The sequence below is a fragment of the Lacerta agilis genome, chromosome 4 (genome assembly GCF_009819535.1).
Source record: "Lacerta agilis isolate rLacAgi1 chromosome 4, rLacAgi1.pri, whole genome shotgun sequence".
Classification (NCBI taxonomy): domain Eukaryota; kingdom Metazoa; phylum Chordata; class Lepidosauria; order Squamata; family Lacertidae; genus Lacerta; species Lacerta agilis.
In genome coordinates this window covers 79,859,954-79,880,547 of record NC_046315.1, presented here as the reverse complement: position 1 = coordinate 79,880,547, position 20,594 = coordinate 79,859,954, and the positions used below count along the sequence as shown (strand labels likewise).

General features: G+C 44.4%; 1 protein-coding gene across 2 annotated transcripts; it reads right to left on the bottom strand.

Moving 5' to 3' along the window:
• Nucleotides 1-1,170: 1,170 nt before the first annotated feature.
• Nucleotides 1,171-19,391, bottom strand: POGLUT2 (protein O-glucosyltransferase 2). 2 transcript variants are annotated; one of them, XM_033147782.1, is made up of 10 exons: nucleotides 18,768-19,389; nucleotides 14,909-15,114; nucleotides 13,786-13,991; nucleotides 12,226-12,303; nucleotides 8,474-8,646; nucleotides 7,610-7,847; nucleotides 5,796-6,005; nucleotides 4,820-4,909; nucleotides 2,890-2,994; nucleotides 1,171-1,349 (listed from the first exon to the last, which is right to left on the bottom strand). In XM_033147782.1, the coding sequence occupies exons 1-10, from the start codon at nucleotides 18,950-18,952 to the stop codon at nucleotides 1,332-1,334; spliced, it is 1,509 nt and encodes a 502-aa protein (XP_033003673.1). In that variant the 5' UTR covers nucleotides 18,953-19,389; the 3' UTR covers nucleotides 1,171-1,331. The 2 variants fall into 2 exon arrangements, with proteins under 2 accessions (XP_033003673.1, XP_033003674.1); XM_033147783.1 differs by lacking the exon at nucleotides 5,796-6,005 and having other exon boundaries at nucleotides 18,768-19,391.
• Nucleotides 19,392-20,594: the final 1,203 nt, after the last annotated feature.

Sequence of the window (20,594 nt, the reverse complement as noted above, 5' to 3'; positions counted from 1 at the left end):
GTAAAGGGACCCCTGACCGTTAAGTCCAGTCGTGGACGACTCTGGGGTTGCGGCACTCATCTCACTTTACTGGCTGGGGGAGCCGGCATACAGCTTCCGGGTCATGTGGCCAGCATGACTAAGCCACTTCTGGCGAACGAGAACCTTCCCACTGGAGCGGTACCTATTTATCTACTTGCACTTAGACGTGCTTTCAAACTGCTAGGTTGGCAGGAGCAGGGACGGAGCAACGGGAGCTCACCCCGTCGCAGGGATTCGAACCGCCGACCTTCTGATCGGTAAGCCCTAGGCTCTGTGGTTTAGACCACAGCGCCACCCGCAAACAGTAAACTTTGCATCAGTCTGCACCATCATATAGGCTCTGAAAGAAAATATCAGAAAAAACAAAAGGAAGTGGGGGCAAGTGAGGGATTAGACCCAATGAGCCATATTCTGAGAAAGGTTTGTTCAGTTCTTTGTGACTACAACATGCCTGTGGAGACCTGGTTGACAAGGGCAAAGGTCGTCCCGTCCCCCCAATGTGCTAACTTTCTACATATGGGGAGGAAGCACCCAAACATGAGATTCTGCATATTTAAAATTATTTTGTAGATAAGTTGGCATCCTGAGAGCCAATACACTATCCCTGGAGGTGGCAGCTTTGTACAGGGTAAACATGAATGATACGCTATTAGTTTCAAAACAAGTCTGTGAAACAGCATGGTTTTGCCACAGGTTCCTTAAATGGCTTGGAATAATTTTTATTCCTAGTTAGGGCTTCAGTGTAGTTTGGCAATGAGAAGCTCAATGCCCCTTGTCTGAAATCCATACGATAGGGGGTCTTTTTGTATAGCTGTTACAAACAAGAGTTTTGAAAAAAGACTACTGAATTAAACAATTAAACCCTGCTAACGAAGCTTGAACACACCCTAGCCAATTATTTTAACAAATCATTTGAAAGCTTCTCAATTGTATTTTTTTTTCTTGTTAGCTTCAGCTATGTAGATTGAAGTGGGAGTTTTCTAGTCCACATTTTCCTCTCCTCACACCTATTATTTTGGTGTGTTGTGTGTAATCTGCTTAAGCAAGCGGCAGTAATCCACAGGCTGCAGCAAAAGTCCTCTGCAGAAGGGGTATATAATATAGTCCCAAAATCAAAGCTATTTTTTAAAACAAAAAAATGCTCTCAACTTTAAGGAAATAGTATTTATTTTTAAAAATAATAATAAAAAATCATAAAAGCAAAGGTGTAGTAATACTGCATGCACAACAGAAGGCATTCGGACTCGTCTTTTTTTTTGTTCTCATCTGAAGACATTGAAATCCAAATACTGTAAACACCAGTGTTCTTGTTAAAGTTCCTCTTTGACCTGTAAAGCAAGAAGAAAATATTTCACGGTTGAAATAAGTCCTGAACAACTTTGCTTTACGTTATAGTATTTTGAGCACACTCTTATGTTCCAGAAAAAGTTCCTTCTCTCTCTAGAATATTTTTGCAGAGGTGTCCATAATAGCGAAAATTAAGCCCCTGGTTAATGGGCTATGATAGTTTGTACTTAATTATAAGTTCCTGGGCTGTATCATACCCACTTGCCTAGATGGGTGTGGAAAGGATCTACCTGGTACTTGCAAATTATAATTTCATTGGAAAGAGCAAGCGAGAGCATTGTTCTAGATTTGTGTTGTTCTAGATTGTCCTAGGGTTTGTGTTGGTGCGCAAGACTGGTGGTATTTCAGGATTACCACTGCCTGCCTGCTACCTGCTCAGCTTTATATTTGTAAATTTAAACAACAACAACAATCAGAGATTCATAAGCACTCCATGCTGCACCTTGACTTCTGTTTTCTGGTCATGTTAGAATGGGATGGAATGTTTGGAATACAACTCCCATTTTGAAACATTTTTTTCCCCACGAGTTCCAAAATACTCCTCTTCCTACTACCGGTACAACATGGATTCAGAGGAAGTGACAGCAAACCCCTCTTTCTTCATTGATTTGACCCATGATGACTTGCAATATTGTTTCGTTTTTTAAAAAATTGCAACTCTTTCTGGCTCACGTCGGCAACACAACTTAATTGGCAGAACGGTAAGATGGCCTTTTGCAAGGGAGACGTTTTCTCTGCGATAGAGGCCCTGTGTTTTGTGTGTGTGTGTGTGATAGAGAACTGTGTCGTGCATGTTTTATAGCACATAGAAAAAGCACAATGTCCTGGGTTCATTGTCCATTCAGTTTCCTGAAAATCTCATTTATATTTTTTATTTTTATCTTTTTCGAAAGCAAGTTGCTAGTATCTTATGGTTGCGAACATATGCTAGAAAGCGTGTGGGTAATTCCTGCTGAAATCTCAAGAACCAAGAGAGGTGGCCGACTAAGTAGAGTGTCTGGGGCGAGGCTTTTGCGATCCGAATTTCTCCTTGCCACGACTGCCCAAACTTGAGTATGTTACGTGAAACAGGAAAAAGCAAACTGGAGACCTGCACATCGTAAGATAAATTATGCAGATCTGCTGTATGATTTTTGCATCCGGAAAAATCCAAACACATAATTTCCCTTGGAATAAAAAAAACTAGGCGAAATACTCACAGCCGGTTTCTGTGACCTTGCAACTCATGCTCTCCTGCCTCATGCTACCTCCATGACTTAGCAGGATTTAACCCACTCCAAAACATCCTCAGTGGTTTTCTGTTAAACCACAGGCATTGGTTGTGAAAATCTCTGCCTCCCTCAATGCTGTATATGGAAAAGCAGCAAGGGATTCTGTTGGCACCCATAACAAAATCTGTTCCCCCCCCCCCCCAACTTAGAATCCGAACATGTGAGGCATAAGATGTTCCCAGTTACAATAAACGGTAGGTCAGGTCCCTGAACAAACAGTTCCTAAAATGTTAACTTGTACGCACTGTACCTTTTTTCGGTGGCAACTACAGGGGAAAAGGTCGTCATCTGGCTGTTCCACTTTCTCCATGCCGTCTCTCACTTTCGGTTCCGTCACTTGTAGTTTGGCATATTCCTAATTGAAAAATTAAAAAGGTGTGTGTGTGGGGGGGGGGGGAGAGACACGTCTTATGCTTGCGCACTCCGTGTTGGAAAAGCTGTAGCCAATCAATTGCCCATTGCTCCAACAAACCTCGCGGGGGAAGAACGTGAGATTCGGTATCACAGAAACTGTAAGCTGACACGGGCTGCACCGGGTGACTTGCTGAAATATCAGTACCTCCGTGTTAATGCACAGACATTTTCAGCTGTGTTTCGGGAGGGGCTTTCTAAAGCTGGGCTCTTTTGATCATTGCTGATCGCTGCTTTGAGGAACATATCCCTCCACATTAGAATGGGATTTGTGGAAGTCGGGATGCTTCTTTTAACAAAATGCCAGCTTAATTTTTTAGGGCATACCTTTCACACGGTGCTTACTTGCAGATCTTGGTTATTAAACACCACGGGTAATGTTTTAAAAGGATGCTCTTCAATTTGAATGGACGGCTCGAAGGGATGTGAAACCAGACAGCCGTTGTGTTAGAAGGGACTACGAGGGTCTTCTTTTGGGCAGGAATCTTGCCCAACGTGGAGCTTGAACCCACGACTAATGCACACATAACATGTTTGATATACCACAATAGCACCAGTGTAGGTTATATGTAACAAAGGCAGAATTAGGGATTGTGAAGGTGCTTCTATACTTTGGGACTGGGGTGGTGGTGAATTCAGCCAGCTGCTTGCTATCTGATCAGCGAGTTTTGTTTTTGGATATATATGTAATACAGTCGTACCTTGGTTTTCGAACAGCTTACAATGTAGTTCTTGAATGTTTTGGCTCCCGAACGCCGCAAACCTGGAAGTGACTGTTCCAGTTTGTGAACTATTTTTGGAAGCCAAACGTCCGACACGGCTTCAGATGCTTCCTGCAGCCAATCAGAAGCCGCGCTTTGGTTTCCGAACGTTTTGGAAGTCGAACCGACTTCCGGACCGGATTCCGTTTGACTTCCAAGATACGACTGTATGTTTATTGTTCTGGGAAATGTAACTGTACAGTCATACCTCTAGTTACAGGTGGGTAGCCGTGTTGGTCTGCCATAGTCAAAACAAAATCGAAAATTCTTTCTAGTAGCACCTTAGAGACCAACTGAGTTTGTTCCTGGTATGAGCTTTCGTGTGCATGCACACTTCTTCAGATACCTCTAGTTACGATAGCTGCGGGTTGCATTCATCACGGGATACGAACGCACCAAACCTGGAGGTACCAGAACGGGTTACTTCCGGGTTCGGCAGTTCGCACATGCGCAGAAGCGGCACTTCATGTTGCATTCTGCTCATGTTGCGAATGGGACTCCAGAACGGATCCTGTTCACAACCAGAGGTACCACTGTATTGTATTAATATATCTGATAAAGAAATTAATAAAGTGCTTGTTTGTTTGTTTGTTTAAACAAACCTTAACATTTAATGCTGCCAACCTAGCAGTTCAAAAGCACACCAGTCCAAGTAGATAAACAGGTACTGCTGCGGTGGCAAGGTAAACGGCATTTCCATGCACTCTGGCTTCCGTCATGGTGTCCCATTTATAAGTGTTTTAGTCATGCTGGCTACATGACCCGGAAAGCTATCTGTGGACAAACGCCGGCTCCCTCAACCTGAAAGCAGAGATGAGCATTGCACCCCATAGTCAAATTTGACTGGACTTTACCATTCAGGGGTCCTTTACCTTTACCTCATGTGAAGGTATGGTGATAAATATAGGAACAGCCATGTGTTTGTCCCTCCACAGAACTGGAAAGTCACTTTAGTTCTTATATTTAAGGCATTCTTACATTTCCATTTCCGTAATCGAGAAAACTGACCTGAAAAAGTTTGAAGTAATAGCAAAATATATGGTCTCCCATGAGGTTGTTTCTTGCAAATTCTTGTCCCGCTTTTGCAATATTCTTTGCCTGTCAGGGATAACAGGTGGGGGAGAGGTAAGGTATCTTCATGTTAAAACTTTAATTTTCTTATAATGCCCATTTCCCTTCTTCTTGCTCAGACCCACCCAACCTAAATCAATTAAATTCCAGTTTTCACATGTGTAAAACTTTATCAGATTGAATGAGTCCATTACAGTGGTACCTCAGGTTAAGAACTTAATTCGTTCTGGAGGTCCGTTCTTAACCTGAAACTGTTCTTAACCTGAAGCACCACTTTAGCTAATGGGACCTCCCACTGCCGCTGCGCCGCCAGAGCACGATTTCTGTTCTTATCCTGAAGCAAAGTTCTTAACCTGAAGTGTTATTTCTGGGTTAGCAGAGTCTGTAACCTGAAGCGTATGTAACCTGAGGTACCACTGTATAGGCAAACCGTCCCCCCCCCCCAAGTCTCAGACAGACTAACATTCCATTAGCTGGGAGAAGTGACTCTTAAGGGCATAAATCCATCAGGGATTTTGTGCAATGAATCCAGACAGGGGCTATGAATCTATACCTTTTATTAGGACCAACCAAAAGTCCCTATGTGGTGCCGGAACATTTGAGTTTAACAGGACTGATTCCAAAAAAGAGAAGGGGGGAATTGGAGAGGGAGAAGAAAAAACAACTGCGTTCCTAGTCATGCACTAGCTTTTTCCTCGCCTCCCACTTTTTACCTGCAAATCTACCTTCTTGTAGATTTACTGCAATCTACCTTCTTGCCCATTTACTGCAAGCCAAAACTCCATGCCCAGCTTTACATTGCATGCTTAGATTCAGGAATTTGCCCCCCCCCCATTCTGTGCGGCACAAGAAACTCCTAAGAGCTGTGGGAACATAATTTTGCAACATCTGTGCAGGCCCATTGTATTTTCACCTCTTCGTCGTGGTCTTTGGCCCACTGCAGCTTCTCCAGGAGATCACTTAGGTCGTTTTTGAAAGGAAGATAATGTTTCCACGGTTGTAGCTCATTGTAAAAATGTTCATAGTAGATGGAATCCTGCTTTAGCACTATGCTACTTCCTGCTAGCAGATAAGGCAGTCGGTATGCGGCCACTGTGCCGTCGATATTAATTTGGTATTTATACTGCAAAACACACAACACAAAATTCGTAAGCAGGCGGCCTGTAGATTTGTTGTGGCATTCTCTCCACTACGGCATCGAGATCTGAAGGTTGAGTACCCGCAAGAAGATCTGAATGCAGGGTTTCTGAGAACCTTTAGGATATTTCTCCACATTTACTTAGCAGCAAACCTGGGTTTGCCGCCAGATGTGCCCTTAATAGTGAGCTCCAGCCAATTATGGATTTCTCATGAGTGTGTTGCTTTCACAACTATGCTATGCTTTTAACCCATAAACATAATGTGTGAGCTCTAAATCAGGTTTAGCTGGGTTCGTTTTCATATTCTCCTGTACCTTTGAAGTTCTATAATAATAATAATTATTATTATTAAATTTTCTGTTTCACAATGTCAAATAAAACATTTTACAAACTTTAAAATATCCAATGACTTCCCTTCTTCTCTTTCCATGGTTCATTTTACATATCACACATCACTGCATATTTTACTAACCATTCACAAAACTAATCAAAGCTTAAGTGTTACTAAGGCAGTCTCATCCATTTAAGCTTTCCAAAAGGTGTAAAGCAATCTGAGGTCTTTATTTTGAAAAAATATATATACGGTGCTTTTTTTTCTTTAAAAAAAAAAAAAAGTTTAGGGGTACTCTCATTTTGACTCAAGAAAATCACAATTTTTATAGTTCAAATTGGGAAAAATAAATACAGTAAATGGACGAAAGTACAAAGATTCACAAAATGTTTAGGGGTATACGTACCCCTGTGTACCCCCAGAAAAAAGCACTGTGTGTGTGTGTGTCTACTGATGATTATGGTCTGCGCAGGCAGAGAAACATGCCTAGAGCAGTAATGTGGATCGCACAGCTTCTCTGAAGTCTGCTTGAGACATTTAAGCCCCACATGGACACCATGAAAACTACTTTCACGTCGCAATACTTTATGTTATAACATTACCGAGCTTACAACATGAGCCAAGTGAATAGCGTGAAATATCTGTGCATCGGCACCGGCAACCACTAGGAACTGGCAGAACTGGCATAGAAATACGACGTTTAATTGGGCGAACTAAAACTGTAAGCCCAAGACCAATGTTACCTCTCAGCTCAGAGGACCAACAAGTGGAAGTTGCTTGTTGTATGATCTCCACATTAGAGGGATAATTTTAATAACGTTAAAACCAGCCCAAGCCTTTGAAATATTCAGATGTAAAAGGCTTGGGGCGGTTTTGGATCATAGAAAAACCATCTTCCATTTACTGGCTTAAATTAGAATTTAAGGTCTCATTTTGCCTCACCAAAACATGCAGGGAAATAATGTGGAAAAATAGAACCACCTGCAGAGATTGCCTTAAGAGGCATCTAGAACTGCAGAAATTTGGACAAAGTGAACATGTTTATCCCAAGCAACAATGGCTATAGTAATACTTTTAAGGTTTCTGAAAAATTATAATCTAGATACAGCCTCCATAGGGGGATAGCACTACAAAAACTTGCAAGATACGCTTTTTAATCTCTGGGAGCTGGGCAGCTGCCAACATCTCAATATAATTTAAAAAGGGGGGGGAACCTCTCTAAAGGCTTATCTAAGCACAATCACCTTTGTATCATACCTTGAAGAAATCGAAAAAGGAAATATGCTTCACAATGGGGCCATAGAGACTTTCATCATGCTTGAAAAAGAAGAAGTTTGTAAACGCCGCATCGATGATTTCTGGGTACTTTCTACTCATTTTCACAAGTTCGAGCCTTTCTTTGCGGCTGTCTCGGCCCCGCCATATCGCCGTGGCGTTCTTCTCTTCCCAAGGCGGCCCGGTGTTTGCTTGAACAGACATCATGTCCAGGCTGACTCTGTTGAGAGGAAACGGGATATACAGTATGTCCACAGTTGTTGGGAGCTTCCAGGCAGGAGCGGGTGGCACCTCCGTATTAATATGCCCCTGAGGAACCGCCACCGATTCTGGCTGAAAGGAAGGAGACATGGCCCAGCGAGAGACCCCAGAGAGCCAAGTCTTCTCTTCTTGTAAGGGATGTGGGGTTTGTACCTTTTGCCCTTTCACCAGAAGTGAGAAGATAGCATGAAAACCAGTATGCTCAGAGAGACCTGTGAGGAAACAGGGATCCTCTCCTTTGTGTTCCTATTCCTGACTGGGATGGGTGGAGGCAAAGGCACGCATAACCAGGCGCTCTCACTTTCCTGACTTTTCAATCATGCCCTGCAACATTTCTCTGATGAAAATAGGAACGCCTTATTCAATAATAAATAATAATAATAAAAATACCCCACCCATCTGACTGGGTTGCCTATCTCCTTCTTTCCCCCTCTTGTCTGTATCCCCCTTGCATCCGGCTTCCCATTTTGCATGCATAAAGGTAATGGCTTGTGCCCACTGCTAACTGCAGCACCAATGAACACAGTCAACAAGAAACATTATAAGATGTGGAACAACTTCCAAAACCTTGGTAGGAACTCTTACCGGCCCATTGTTTCTAAAACGGAGTCTGTCAGGTCATAGGTTGGCATCACAATGTCTTTTGAATCATTGGATCCGCACCAGGAAAATATGGGGTGGATGTCCTGAGAGGATTTCTTTTTCTCCAAAGGCCAGTCTCCCAAATTGACAAAAAACTCGACATCTGGCATTTTCACCTGAGAGACAGTAAAGCAAAACATTCACTATCTACGGCTGCATCAGGCCGCTCTTTGACCATCTCCAAATTGACACGTGTTTCCTATTTATAATTTTGTGATCTCTACAGTTCACATGTAACGCACAGAAAGCAAACATTCCTCCAGACTTGTAAACTTGATTATTGGAATAGGGCCTAGGCCTTTATGAATGACTGGCGAGTAACTGGAATGGCAAGTCCTAAAAGTATATATTACATCAGTACTCCAGGGTCTTCACTGACTTTCTATAGTCTTCTGGGTACAATTTAAGGTTATTTTGTCCTCTAAAACCCCCGTAACACAAAACTATGAATTATGCTTTGTATTTATATGGCATTTGCTTAAATGCTGCACATATATTACACTTATCATAACCCTGCAAGGTAGACCAGTATTTATTGTCATCTCCTCACATTTAAAAAGGGAGCCTGAAATGGAGTGGTTTGTTCATAGCTCATTTTCTTTATTCATGACACCCAAGATAAGTGAGTTTCTCTGAGAAGCAACTCTGGACAGGCTTTTGGAAGGCCGGGGTAAGCCAACATGTTGTATTTGTCTTCTGCCTTCTTAGGGTAAAAAGGAAACATGTACACCGAAATCTTTAGGAGCGCAATGCCACCTGCTGGTTTATAATCCCAATGTGAATTGCAAGCCATTCTATTTCTCGGAACCTAATTTCAGTCTTCATTTATTCACATATTATTCAACAGACTTCTTGAAGCACATTTCCCTAAATGTTCGTGATGACATCTTTCAAATGAATGTGCAATCCGTATTGGGCTCTAGGGAATCCTGTGTTTCCTTGAAAGTTTTGAAGGGGGACTTCGGCTAGAATATCAGTAATGGCAGATAGCTCAGAGAGCTTCTTGCCCTCTGCTATCAATCTCCCCCTGCAACGTGCAGACAGATCTGGGTGTTGAGTTATCGTCTACAGTCATGGTTTCAATTCACCCAGTGCGAATTGAGTGGGCACCCTTACAATCCTCTTGAATACTCAGGGAGTCTTGTGGCAGCCATGAGGGAGTTCAGGGTAACAGTTCCCTCAAGGCAGAAAATGAGAAAACAGCTGATCTACAAAGTACAAAATAATGTACATTTAAACATGGGATACAGAACAGAGTGGACCAAGGTTTTGTTCCTTTTTTTCCTAATGAAAATGTTAAGCAGATTGCTCTTTAAATTTTGCCATTTTTATTTTTTTATTTTTTTAAAAAACAAACAAACCAGATGTGTGGGGGAAGGAAGAGAAAACAAAGTCTCATTTTGATCAGAAGCATGGTGCAGGGAGAGGGCAGGTTAACATGTTCAAAATTATACCCTCCCCTTTTCATCAACGACTGTAAATACTACCAACGGGTGGAAATAGCAACTTGCAGGTGGTGGTAGTCAAGGGTTCGAAACCGCCACTGTTCTAGGCAACCAGGAATTTCAATAGCGCGAGCAGTTTCTGAGCTCTGGGCGTAATACTGCGCCCTAAGATTTCAGATTAAAACTGCAGAGTGGAAGGAAAGGAGGACCTTTTTCTGCCTCCCCACTTCCAGCTTACCCTCCGAAGACTGGAGAAGAGACTCTCTTAAGAGTATTAGGGGATGGGCAGGGGAAGGACTAAACCATGTGAAAAATGAACATAATATTTTAGTTGTTGTTCATTCATTTTCAGCTTTGTATAAAAAAGCTGAAAAAGGATTTGATTGACATCCTATTCCCTTTTAAAATGTGTTTTATATATTCGAAATGAACGCAGAAGAGAGGACGTGAGGAAGTCCCAAAATAAGGTTATAAATAACATAAGTATAGTTAAATAAATGTTTGTTTGTTAGGTTTTGTTTTTGTATTTTGGTTTTGTAGTGTTTTGTTTTGTATTTTGTATGTTTATTCTTTTTTGTATTTTTTTTAAAAAATTAATAAATTCTTATTAAAAAATAAAATAAAATGTGTTTTTCTGGGGGGAGGGTTATTGGGTGGTTGTTTTTGTTTTGATTACATATTTTGTGGTTTTATATTTTGATTTTATTGATAAATTCAATATGGAAGGAGGAGGAGGAAGAGGAGGAGAGTTCATTTCATTCATTCATTCCATTGTTTCCTGCCTTTCTCCCAAGGAATTCGAGGTGAAGTGGCAACGGGATACACAGTGAGTGGGAATTTGAACACTGGCCTCCGCAGCTGTAGTCAAAAACCCTAACAAATTACACAATACTGTCTCTGACCACAGAGTTCTCATGTCACGTCTAGTTCGGCTCCGGCTGTATGCCAGTTGAGCTGACTGTTAATTTTCTCATCAGTGCAGCGCCGTGTCAAAGAAGTTGTCCCTGCAACGATAGAAACTTCTCTCTTTTTTTGTTCTGGAGTAAGGAAAACTCATTAGGGACCCTGGAATATTTGCTCTGCCTAATAGCACGAACGGAACTAACTTGCCTAAATCATCTGGATTTGGTTTTTGCAATTCTTGCGGCACACCCGTCAGGCATCTATTACTTTCAAATAGGCTGGAATTCCAGTGATGAGACGACTCCAGGGACTCTTCTGACAATACAGATTTTCCAGAGCAGGATTTAGGACAGCATGGTTTTCAGCAAAAACGACGGCGACGCAGGAAGAAAAAGGTTAATCCCAGCACCCAATTTAAGGCTTCCCTTCTAGGACTCTTAGAAAGGACCCTGTCTAGCACCGGACAGGAAGACCGGCATTTGAAACTGTAGATCAGAGAACTTTCCTGGGCTGCTGCAGACTGATGGGAATCGGGAAGGCTGCTTGACAATAATGTTACTCCTAGTTGACGGCAGCACTTGGGAATGGCTAGCTTGCCACATGGGACATAAGCTACAGGGGACTGCAGGCTCCCATCTTGTCCCCAGTTGTCTTATCAGCTCAAATTCAGACAGTCACATCTTCGTTGGCCTTTCAGTATTTAGTTAAAATGAGGCTTTTCTAAATAACCATTCCAGCTGGCTAGTGGCAGGTGACTCGGTTTCTTTGGCTCACAGCACCATTCCCCACCTGTGTCTTATGGAGGCTGTCATTTGTTTTCAGGGATGCGGGTGGCGCTGTGGTCTAAACTACTGAGCCTTTTGGGCTTGCCGATCAGAAGGTTGGCGGTTCAAATCCCCGTTGCTCTGTCCCAGCTCCTGCCAATCTAGCAGTTCGAAAGCATACCAGAGTGAGTAGATATATAGGTTCCACTGCAACGGGGAGGTAAACGGCGTTTCCGTGCACTCTGGTTTCCGTCACAGTGTTCCGTTGCGCCAGAAGCGGTTTATTCATGCTGGCCACATGACCCGGAAAGCTGTCTGTGGACAAACGCCAGCTCCCTCGGCCTGAGAGCAAGATGAGCGCTGCAGCCCCATAGTCGCCTTTGACTGGACTTAACTGTTCAGGGGTGCTTCACCTTTTATTTTGAGGTTGCCAATTTTTTTATTGCTAACGCATTTTAAAACATTTATTGTGTTCTACAGCACTTCAGGTACCATATTCATGGCAGAGGACACAGCACATAGACTTAAAAACAAAACGGAATTAAAATCTGTAATGACCATGTTTTTTAAGACGTCTACTCACTTTCCGAGTCAAAGAAAGGAGGATGGCATCCATGAATATCCTGAAGCCTACATGTTCACCATGGGTCTTTATGTAAACCTAAAAAAACAAACAAACCAGACTGAGCATATTTGAATTAGGTAAGGTAAGGTAAGGTAAGGTAAGGTAAGGTAAGGAAAGGAAAGGAAAGAGGAAAGAGGAAAGAGGAAAGAGGAAAAAGGGGAAAGGAAAGGAAAGGAAAGGAAAGGAAAGGAAAGGAAAGGAAAGGAAAGGAAAGGAAAAGCTTAAACTCTTCAGATCACCCCCATTTTCTAGTGTAACTTTAGGACTGCAGAACCAACAACACAGAATATATGACAGCCAACAACCTTGCTCTTACAGCTGCTATTGCTAATGTCCAACAAGTTTGCCAGGCCAACTGTAACAGTTTTAGCAAGTCCTAATTAGGAGCACCCTGTAAGGATTTGCAACACAGCATTAGATGGAAGTAATGGAAAGAGCAACCCTTCCTAACAAGAGTGGCAGCCATTTCATCGGAAAGGGACCCAGTCTTCAGGGAATAAATCCAACCCCAAGATGCCTGCCTGCCAATGCCATCTACCTTGCAATATTACCGTATTAGAAGAAGAAGAAGAGAAGAGTTTGGATTTGCTATCCCGCTTTATCACCACCCGAAGGAGTCTCAAAGCGGCTCACATTCTCCTTTCCCTTCCTCCATCACAACAAACACTCTGTGAGGTGAGTGGGGCTGAGAGACTTCAAAGAAGTGTGACTAGTCCAAGGTCACCCAGCAGCTGCATGTGGAGGAGCGGGGACACGAATCCGGTTCACCAGATTACGAGTCTACGCTCTTAACCACTACACCACACTGGCTCTCTCTTTGGAGAGAAATCTCTTGTTCACGGCAAAAGGTGGGTATTTTCTACACAATGCATACATTTACTGCCACAAGATGTTGCAATAGCTGCTCTGTTAAGATTTTTTTTTAACATTATATAAATTCATGCTCCACCAACAACTAGTAACCACGTTCAGAAGCAGTTTCTCTCCAAATACAAGATGCTGTGGCCAACATATGCAAGGATGGGAATTGCCACCGTATAAGCTACTATACACTTGCAACTGGTTTTCTCATGCCAGACTAGGTGGAACTTGGTCTGATTTATCAAAACGATTCTTTCGGTTTTACCTTGGCTCTTCCTGAGTTCTTGTGTTCTCTTTAGCCTCGGGTTACCTATTAGTAGTATGGCCAGAAGAAATGATTTATTTATTTTATTAATTTATTGAATTAATATGCCGCCCTGTACCCGGAGGATGGTTTCACTGATGTATGCTCTAAGTGTAGGAATTTAGGAAGCTTGCCTTATAACAAGGCAGACCCTTGCTCCATCTACCTCAGTAGTGTTTACTCTGACTGGCAGGTACGTGCATATGCCAGGCCCTTGCATTAAGGACATCAGCTGATTTCTGTCAGCTGAACAGCAGGCTCCAGAGGAACAATGACCACCCTCCATTGTTCTCCAGGGATTTTATCATACGTTTATTTGCAAAAACAGCCACTTCCGTCAGTGGAGTGTGTACCTTGTTGTCTTTTATGGTGTAATGGCACAAGCTCTGCCTCTGCCCAAACCGCTGTGGGATTTCTTTGGCAATTTTGTCAGGGTCGACGGTGGGGAAATGCGCCAGATCTCTCTGAATCTGCAAAATGGATGGAGGGCAGCTCATTTCTTCCAGCCAAGCATTTCCATCTTCCTGGGGGCAATCGCAGTTCTCATGATAGACGGGTCCTGCACACAATAAATTTGTTTTAAGGCGTGTGTTTGCAGCCACATATCGTACATATTCGATAATGAGTTACAATTAATTTGACTTATATCTAGTAAGACACCTGGTTTTCTAGAGCACTCTCCAAAACACATATTTTCAAGACTTTTGATGATGAAGGGCACAGGGTTTCTTTCTGGATTTAAATTTGACGGTGTCTTTATTTTTAACCCTCAAAACGATACGTCTATATTTTCTCCACCAATTCCCAGAACAATGGGCAGGTATTCTTCTTGCAGCTGTGCGACAGTCTAGCTGATATCGCCTCCCAGAATCTCACCAGGGCCTGTGCTCATTCTGTAAAACAGGGCTGAGGGAACTATGGCTCTTACAGGTGTCAAATCCCTGCAGTAAATGCTCAGAGGTGAGTCCATGCATCTCTGAACCCATTACCAATCAACTGCACCATGAGCTGTGTCACATAATTAATTCAGGTAGATCTTTTCTCCTTCCTTGCATTGAGATCATTGCCCATCTTGTGGAAGACAGAAAGGGGGATTAATGGTCCACCGGGAGGAGTGAGTACATCCAATACAGTGGTGCCCCGCTAGACGAAAATAATTCGTCCCGCGAAAATTTTCGTCTAGCGGGGTTTTCGTCTTGCGGAGCGGCAATGGGAGCCGCGCTCCGCAAAACGAAAAAAAAAAAAAAAGACGAAATTTTTTCGTCTTGCGAGGCAGCCCCATAGACTTTTTCGTCTAGCGGGGCAGCCTCCCGCTAGACGAATGCTTTCGTCTAGCGAGTTTTTCGTCTAGCGAGGCATTCGTCTAGCGGGGTACCACTGTAAGTTGGTTTCACTTTTGCAAGGCAAACTTCAGTCCCAATTACTATGCATAAGAGTCTCCCAACAGTGCGGATTAATGAGATGCCATTTTTGTACCTTTCAAGCTATACGGAGATTTGGCAACGTGCACGCCTAGGGTCTGAACCTCGATTCTCAGGTTTTTGTAGCTCGCATACATCCTGTACCTGACGATGAAGGAGCCATCTTTCCTGTCTAGTATTTGCACTCCTACCCGCGTAAATTGCTCCTCGGGAGCCGTGATCTTTACTTGAAATGCGTTTTCACCCGGAGAGACGGTAAACCTACGCAGGGAAACAAAGACAATGGCGACGATGAAATCAAACATTCTCCCCGCCCCCCCCTCTTCGGGTTAGAATTCTAGACCCGAGTCGAAAAGCTTAAGGATAAACTTTGGGGGCTTGTAAAGTTAAACCAACAAGGGAACGGGTCTCACTGACAGCAGAAATACTTCAGATTATCTGATACTCTGCAGCAGTGCTTTTCAATTTATTTATTTTTTACTTCTAGAGAAGTCTTTCCACAGCAACTCATCTGCCAAGAAACCCCCTGCATATTGCAACATATTCTGGGGGTCTGTTATAAGGGTCCATTCAGTTAAATTGAAGCGCTGGCCAGCCCTGCTGAGCATCACTGTCACCCCACATATTGCATGCATCAGTAATAGCAGATGAGCTGTCTCTCAGGGATTAAACTTCTGCTGAACACCAAGGTTTTCCAGAACTTTTCTACCAATACCCAGAGCTGGATAAACTAACTTGCAAACATGCCTACTGAGGTAAATGTTTTGAGTAACCTTCCTCCCCCCCCCAAGATATGAACGCAAGAAAAGGTAGTGTTTTAACACCCCTCCCTATCTAAAACACCTCCATGGTTCCTCCCCACACTAGCATAGCTCATGAAGATCCTACGATGTCATGTATTATACTGAAATTGAAATATGTGTTTAAGTGCTTTGTAGGTTTCTTGGCAGAAGGGACGCGGGTGGCGCTGGGCTTGCCGATCAGAAGGTTGGCGGTTCAAATCTGCATGACAGGGTGAGCTCCAACTCCTGCCAAACTAGCAATATGAAAGCACGCCAGCGCAAGCAGATAAATGGGCACTGCTGTGCCGGGAAGGTAAATGGCATTTCCGTGCGCTCTGGCACTCGTCACAGTGTCCTGCTGCGCCAGAAGCGGATTAGTCTGTGGTTTATTCATGCTGGCCACATGACCCGGAAAGCTGTCTGTGGACAAACGCCGGCTCCCTTGACCTGAAAGCGACATGAGCACCGCAACCCCATAGTCACCTTTGATTGGACTTAACTGTCCAGGGGTCCTTTACCTTTACCTTTAGGTTCCTTGATGATTGCTCAGTTTCAGGCTGAATTTTTTCCCGTTTATAAAGAAGGAAAAAAAGTAAGTTGTGTCTTCGTGGATCAGTCCAAAGGTCAAATCTAGAATCCTTTTTCTCACAGTTAAGTCCACAGTAGCCTTGTCCTCCGGTTGTTCCCCAGCATACTGCCACTGAAACCTGGAGGTTGCTTGTGACTTGTAGCCACTGATCAGACCTTTGACTAATCCTCTGACTAAGGCACCTAACCAACTGCCCATCCCCACATCTTGTGGCAGTGAATTCCACAAGTTCATTTTGCGCCGTGTGAAAAAAACACACACTTCCTTTTGAAGGTCTGGAAGCTCCGAAAAGACCAGTGGAGTTAAACTCAACCACTGATGCACTGCTCAATTTGTTTGCTTCTATTGTAACACGTTTTCCAACCCAAACTCATGTAAATGAATGCCTCGTTCTCCTTCTATCTCTCATTCATTTATATATAGTGGAAAAACATCAGGGATTCAAATTCAGGAACAAAGCTGGAATGAACTTGAAGTGCAGTAGACTTTGCAAGGTTTTTTTTGTGTGTTTTTTAAAAGAATGCTACATTGGTTAAATTGCAACCTTATTTAAATTATAGCAGGTCCGGCGCTGCAAACCATTAAGCAGCTGAAGTCAATTTAATCAGTCTGACTGTGTTTAGGACCGTAGCCAAAAAGGGCAGGAGTTGCAAATATTTTCCCCAAAGAAAGACCTCGGTTGTCTAAGACAATATGAAATCCAAAGGCATTTTTAAAAGTCACAAAAATAAGTTTTTTTTTTTTAAAGAATAAAAAAGAAGACACTGGAAGAAATTCTGTATTCCTGAAATTCTATGTAGAAATTTGCATTAAATGCATTAGCTTCACATTACACGCCTGCAGATGTGGCCTAACTTTGGCTCAGGGCAGCTGTGCAGGTTCCCAGGGACAAGACTGCACCATCGAAAGGGGACTTGATATTAAGCTCACTCCTCACGATCTATAGTCAGAGATTTTTCCTGGCTGCAGCTCGTGATTAAGGATGAGAGAGCTTAACCACAAGCTTGAGTACAGAAAACACTCTTGGCTTGCTGTGGTATGCAAACCAATGCACACACATGCAAAATTATGCCCATCCAAGTGGATGAAACTCAAGCACTACACATGCGGAACTGGGCTTCCACAGGGAAGGAGAAAACCTGCATCCATTCAGATGGGATCACATGTCTAGATGCATGTGTATTCAGCCCCAGGGACAACAAGCTACCAAGGCAGTGGTTCTCAAACTTTTTTCTCTGCGCCCCACTTTCATATTAAAAATTTGTTTGCACTACGTTGGGTTTTTTTAACTGATAAGAAATGCATTGGAGAACGCAACTAGGATTGTCCTCAGTCTCATTTGAGGCTCTCGTTTTGAAAAGTTATCTACATTCTGCAAAAAAATAATATTTTGATACTATACTACACTGAAACGTTTAAATGTTTCTTTGATCATCCTTGTAGCTTCCTGCCACAGTTGCCATCCTCTCTTGCCACACCCTTTGAGAACCACTGGTCTGGGGCATTCACAATTTGCCCCTTTCTTCCCAGCAGCATTGCGGTGTTTGCTGATGCCCGGGGCGTGGAGGGTGAACAGAACCCAGCTACTGGGGACAAGGAGGCAAGGCCAGGCCAGGCTCTGGGGCAGGCAGGGTGGGAAAGGCATCCCTGCTTGGGGGCGCCCTTGAAAACTGTGCACCTGGGGCTATGGCCCCCCTGACCCCCACCACACTACGCCCATGTTTGCTCCCAAATGAGCACACCTTTCTGGGACAAACATCACACACCACTTTTAAGCAGCATTTGAAACTCCCATTGTTCTAGGCGTATTTTGTGACCGGGAATTTCAATAGCCCGAGCAGTTTCTGAGCTCTGGGTGCAGTACTGTGCCTAAGATTTCAGATTAAAGTGCAGAGTGGAAGGAAAGGAGGACCTTTTTCTGCCTCCCACTTCCAGCTACTCTCTGAAGACTGGAGAAGAGATATTAGGAGGGTGGGCAAGGGAAGGACTAGACCATGTGAAAAATGAACATAATATTTTAGCTGCCCTTCCTTCATTTTCAGCTTTGTATTATTGTTATAAAAAAGGCATTCCGTTGTTGCGCCCATAACCTCGGTTTAAGGCGCCATTGAGCTCCTAGCTTTCATACCTGAGTTTCTAACACTGCTTTGAAGCATACACATAAAGACGATAAGTGTGAATTTTCTAAGGACATTTCAAAAAGCACAGATTTACTCGCAGCTCCTTACTGAAGAGTGCCCTGGGGCAACCAATCAAAGTTTGCTAAATCGCCTCTCTCTCTCTCTCTCTCTCTCTCTCTCTCTCCACAGAGCTGTATGTATACCGAGGGCAGAGCGGATCACACACACACACATATAAACACGCGCAAAAATTGCTTTTATTTCCAAAACGCAGAGCCTCTTCCGGATTCCTGCGACGGGCATGCAAATCCGTTTCCAGATCCGCCAAGCCAGGCTCTCGCATCGCTTCGCATCCACCTTAACTCCTCCCCGGCCGCGTTCCCACTCGCTTAAAAAAAAAAAAAAAGCGTTACACCGAATTACCTCTTCCCTTCCGTGTCCACAGCCTGGATGTAAAAATACCGGGCGGGGAGGACCACCTCTGCTCTCAGGCCGGGTCCCCATACCCAAGTCTTCTCGGAGCTCAGCTGGCTCCCCGCAGCCGACTCGCAAAGGGCCAGGATCACCGTCCCCAAAGGCCAGTAGCAAGTCAGCCCAAGGCGGAACATTTACAGAGCTTGCCGTCGAAGGAGCAAAGGGCAAAGCGGGGGGGAAGGCGAGCGTCTCTCTCGCGCTTAGAGACGGCAGTTTCGCAGGACGGAAGGCAGCGTGGTGCGATCGGGTGTTTCCTCCGCTTCCTGCCCTCGTCCGAACGCTGCAAGGGAGAGGCGGCCTTTGTCTGGACGATGCATGAGCGGGGAGAGGCTCCGGGACGGCAGCCACATGCCAGTTCCTTTGTCTTGCGACGGCAGCCCCTGCTAACAACGCCCGGAGCCTTTGCGCTCCTCCGCCCGCATCTCCGGCGCGGCGAGAAGAGAGGGGCGGAGGGGGGGGGGAAGAGAAGGGGAGCGGGCGGGCTCGTCGGTCCCACGAAAACTTCTTCTTCCGAAGGGGAAAAACCACACGGGAGCCACTTCCCACGCTCACCAGTCATGCCGGGAAATGTAGTCCAGCAAGGAGATGTGGGGCGACGAGGTGGCGAAACAGCGGCCGGCAGCCGGGGGTTGGCGGAGCGCGGGAAGATCAAGGCGCGGGTAGAGTTGGGAAGGGTCCCCGAGGGTCATCCAGCCCAACCCCAATCGCCCCCCCCCTCGCGCGATGCAGAAATCGCCACTGAAGTCATGGTGGCATCTTGAAGATTTCACAGATTTATTGCGGCATAATCTTTCGCCTGGATAGTTCAGTTGGTTACACCTCGGTGTCGATGGTGCCACGGTCCCTGTATGGGACAGCTGCTTATTCCTGCATTGCAGGGGGTTGGATTAGACTGGAGGACCATCAGGGTTCCTTGCAACTCTACGATTCTATGGAGCTTGAACCCACGACCCTGAGATTAAGAGTCTCACACTGGATCAACTTTGCTCCATCTTCCATGTGACTGCCATTAAAATATTTTAAGATGGCTATCATACCTCCTCTCAGTTTCTTCTTTTCCAGGCTAAACATCCCCAGCTCCTTCAACCGTTCCTCATAAGGCTTGGTATCCAGCCCCTCGGTTGTCTTGGTCTCCCACCTCTGCACACCTTCCAGCTTGACAATATCTTTGTTAAACTGGACACAGGACTCCAGGTGTGGTCTGACCAAGGCAGGAAAAAAATGGGACTAGTGGGACTCTAGCGGAAAACTCCTTCTGCATAGGAATCCCCAAACCGAAGGTGCAGCAAAAGGTCCCAACCCTGCACTCACCCCTCACCTGTGGCTCCTAGAAGATGTCAGCATGCAGCAGCAGCCACACCCTGAGAAATGGCTGTGACCCCAACTAAGATAGTTAAGGGTAGCAGATGGATCTCAAACCTGGCGAGATAGGCAAGCACAGGCTCTGGCAGATTGAGTGGACGAGACCAACAGTGGAACCAATGGCCAAGAAGGCGGTTTCTGCATGTAATGTAGAGGGAACTGAGGGGCCAATGAGCTACCTGGAAAGGTAGCCCATCTATGAGAAGGAAAACTGATCCTAAACCTCTGCTGCGGGGGGGGGTGCCATTTGAATAAAATATTGGGGAGATCCAGGTAAGCGCCACCACGCATAATCACAAGACACAGTGCACGCACACCATTTGAATGAAGATGCCCATCGGGGTGGAGGAAGCCTGGTGAGATGTACCTGGGGTTGGACTAGATGACCTTGTGGAACCTTCCAAGTCTATGATT

Excerpts from the sequence above, each read along its gene's own strand:
- POGLUT2 (XM_033147782.1), bottom strand. The coding sequence starts at position 18,952 with ATGTTCCGCCTTGGGCTGACTTGCTACTGGCCTTTGGGGACGGTGATC. Across the intron at positions 13,992-14,908 it reads ATCTCCGTATAGCTTGAAAG|GACCCGTCTATCATGAGAAC; the intron begins GTACAAAAATGG and ends TATTGTGTGCAG. Across the intron at positions 8,647-12,225 it reads TCCTTTCTTTGACTCGGAAA|GTGAAAATGCCAGATGTCGA; the intron begins GTGAGTAGACGT and ends ACTGTCTCTCAG.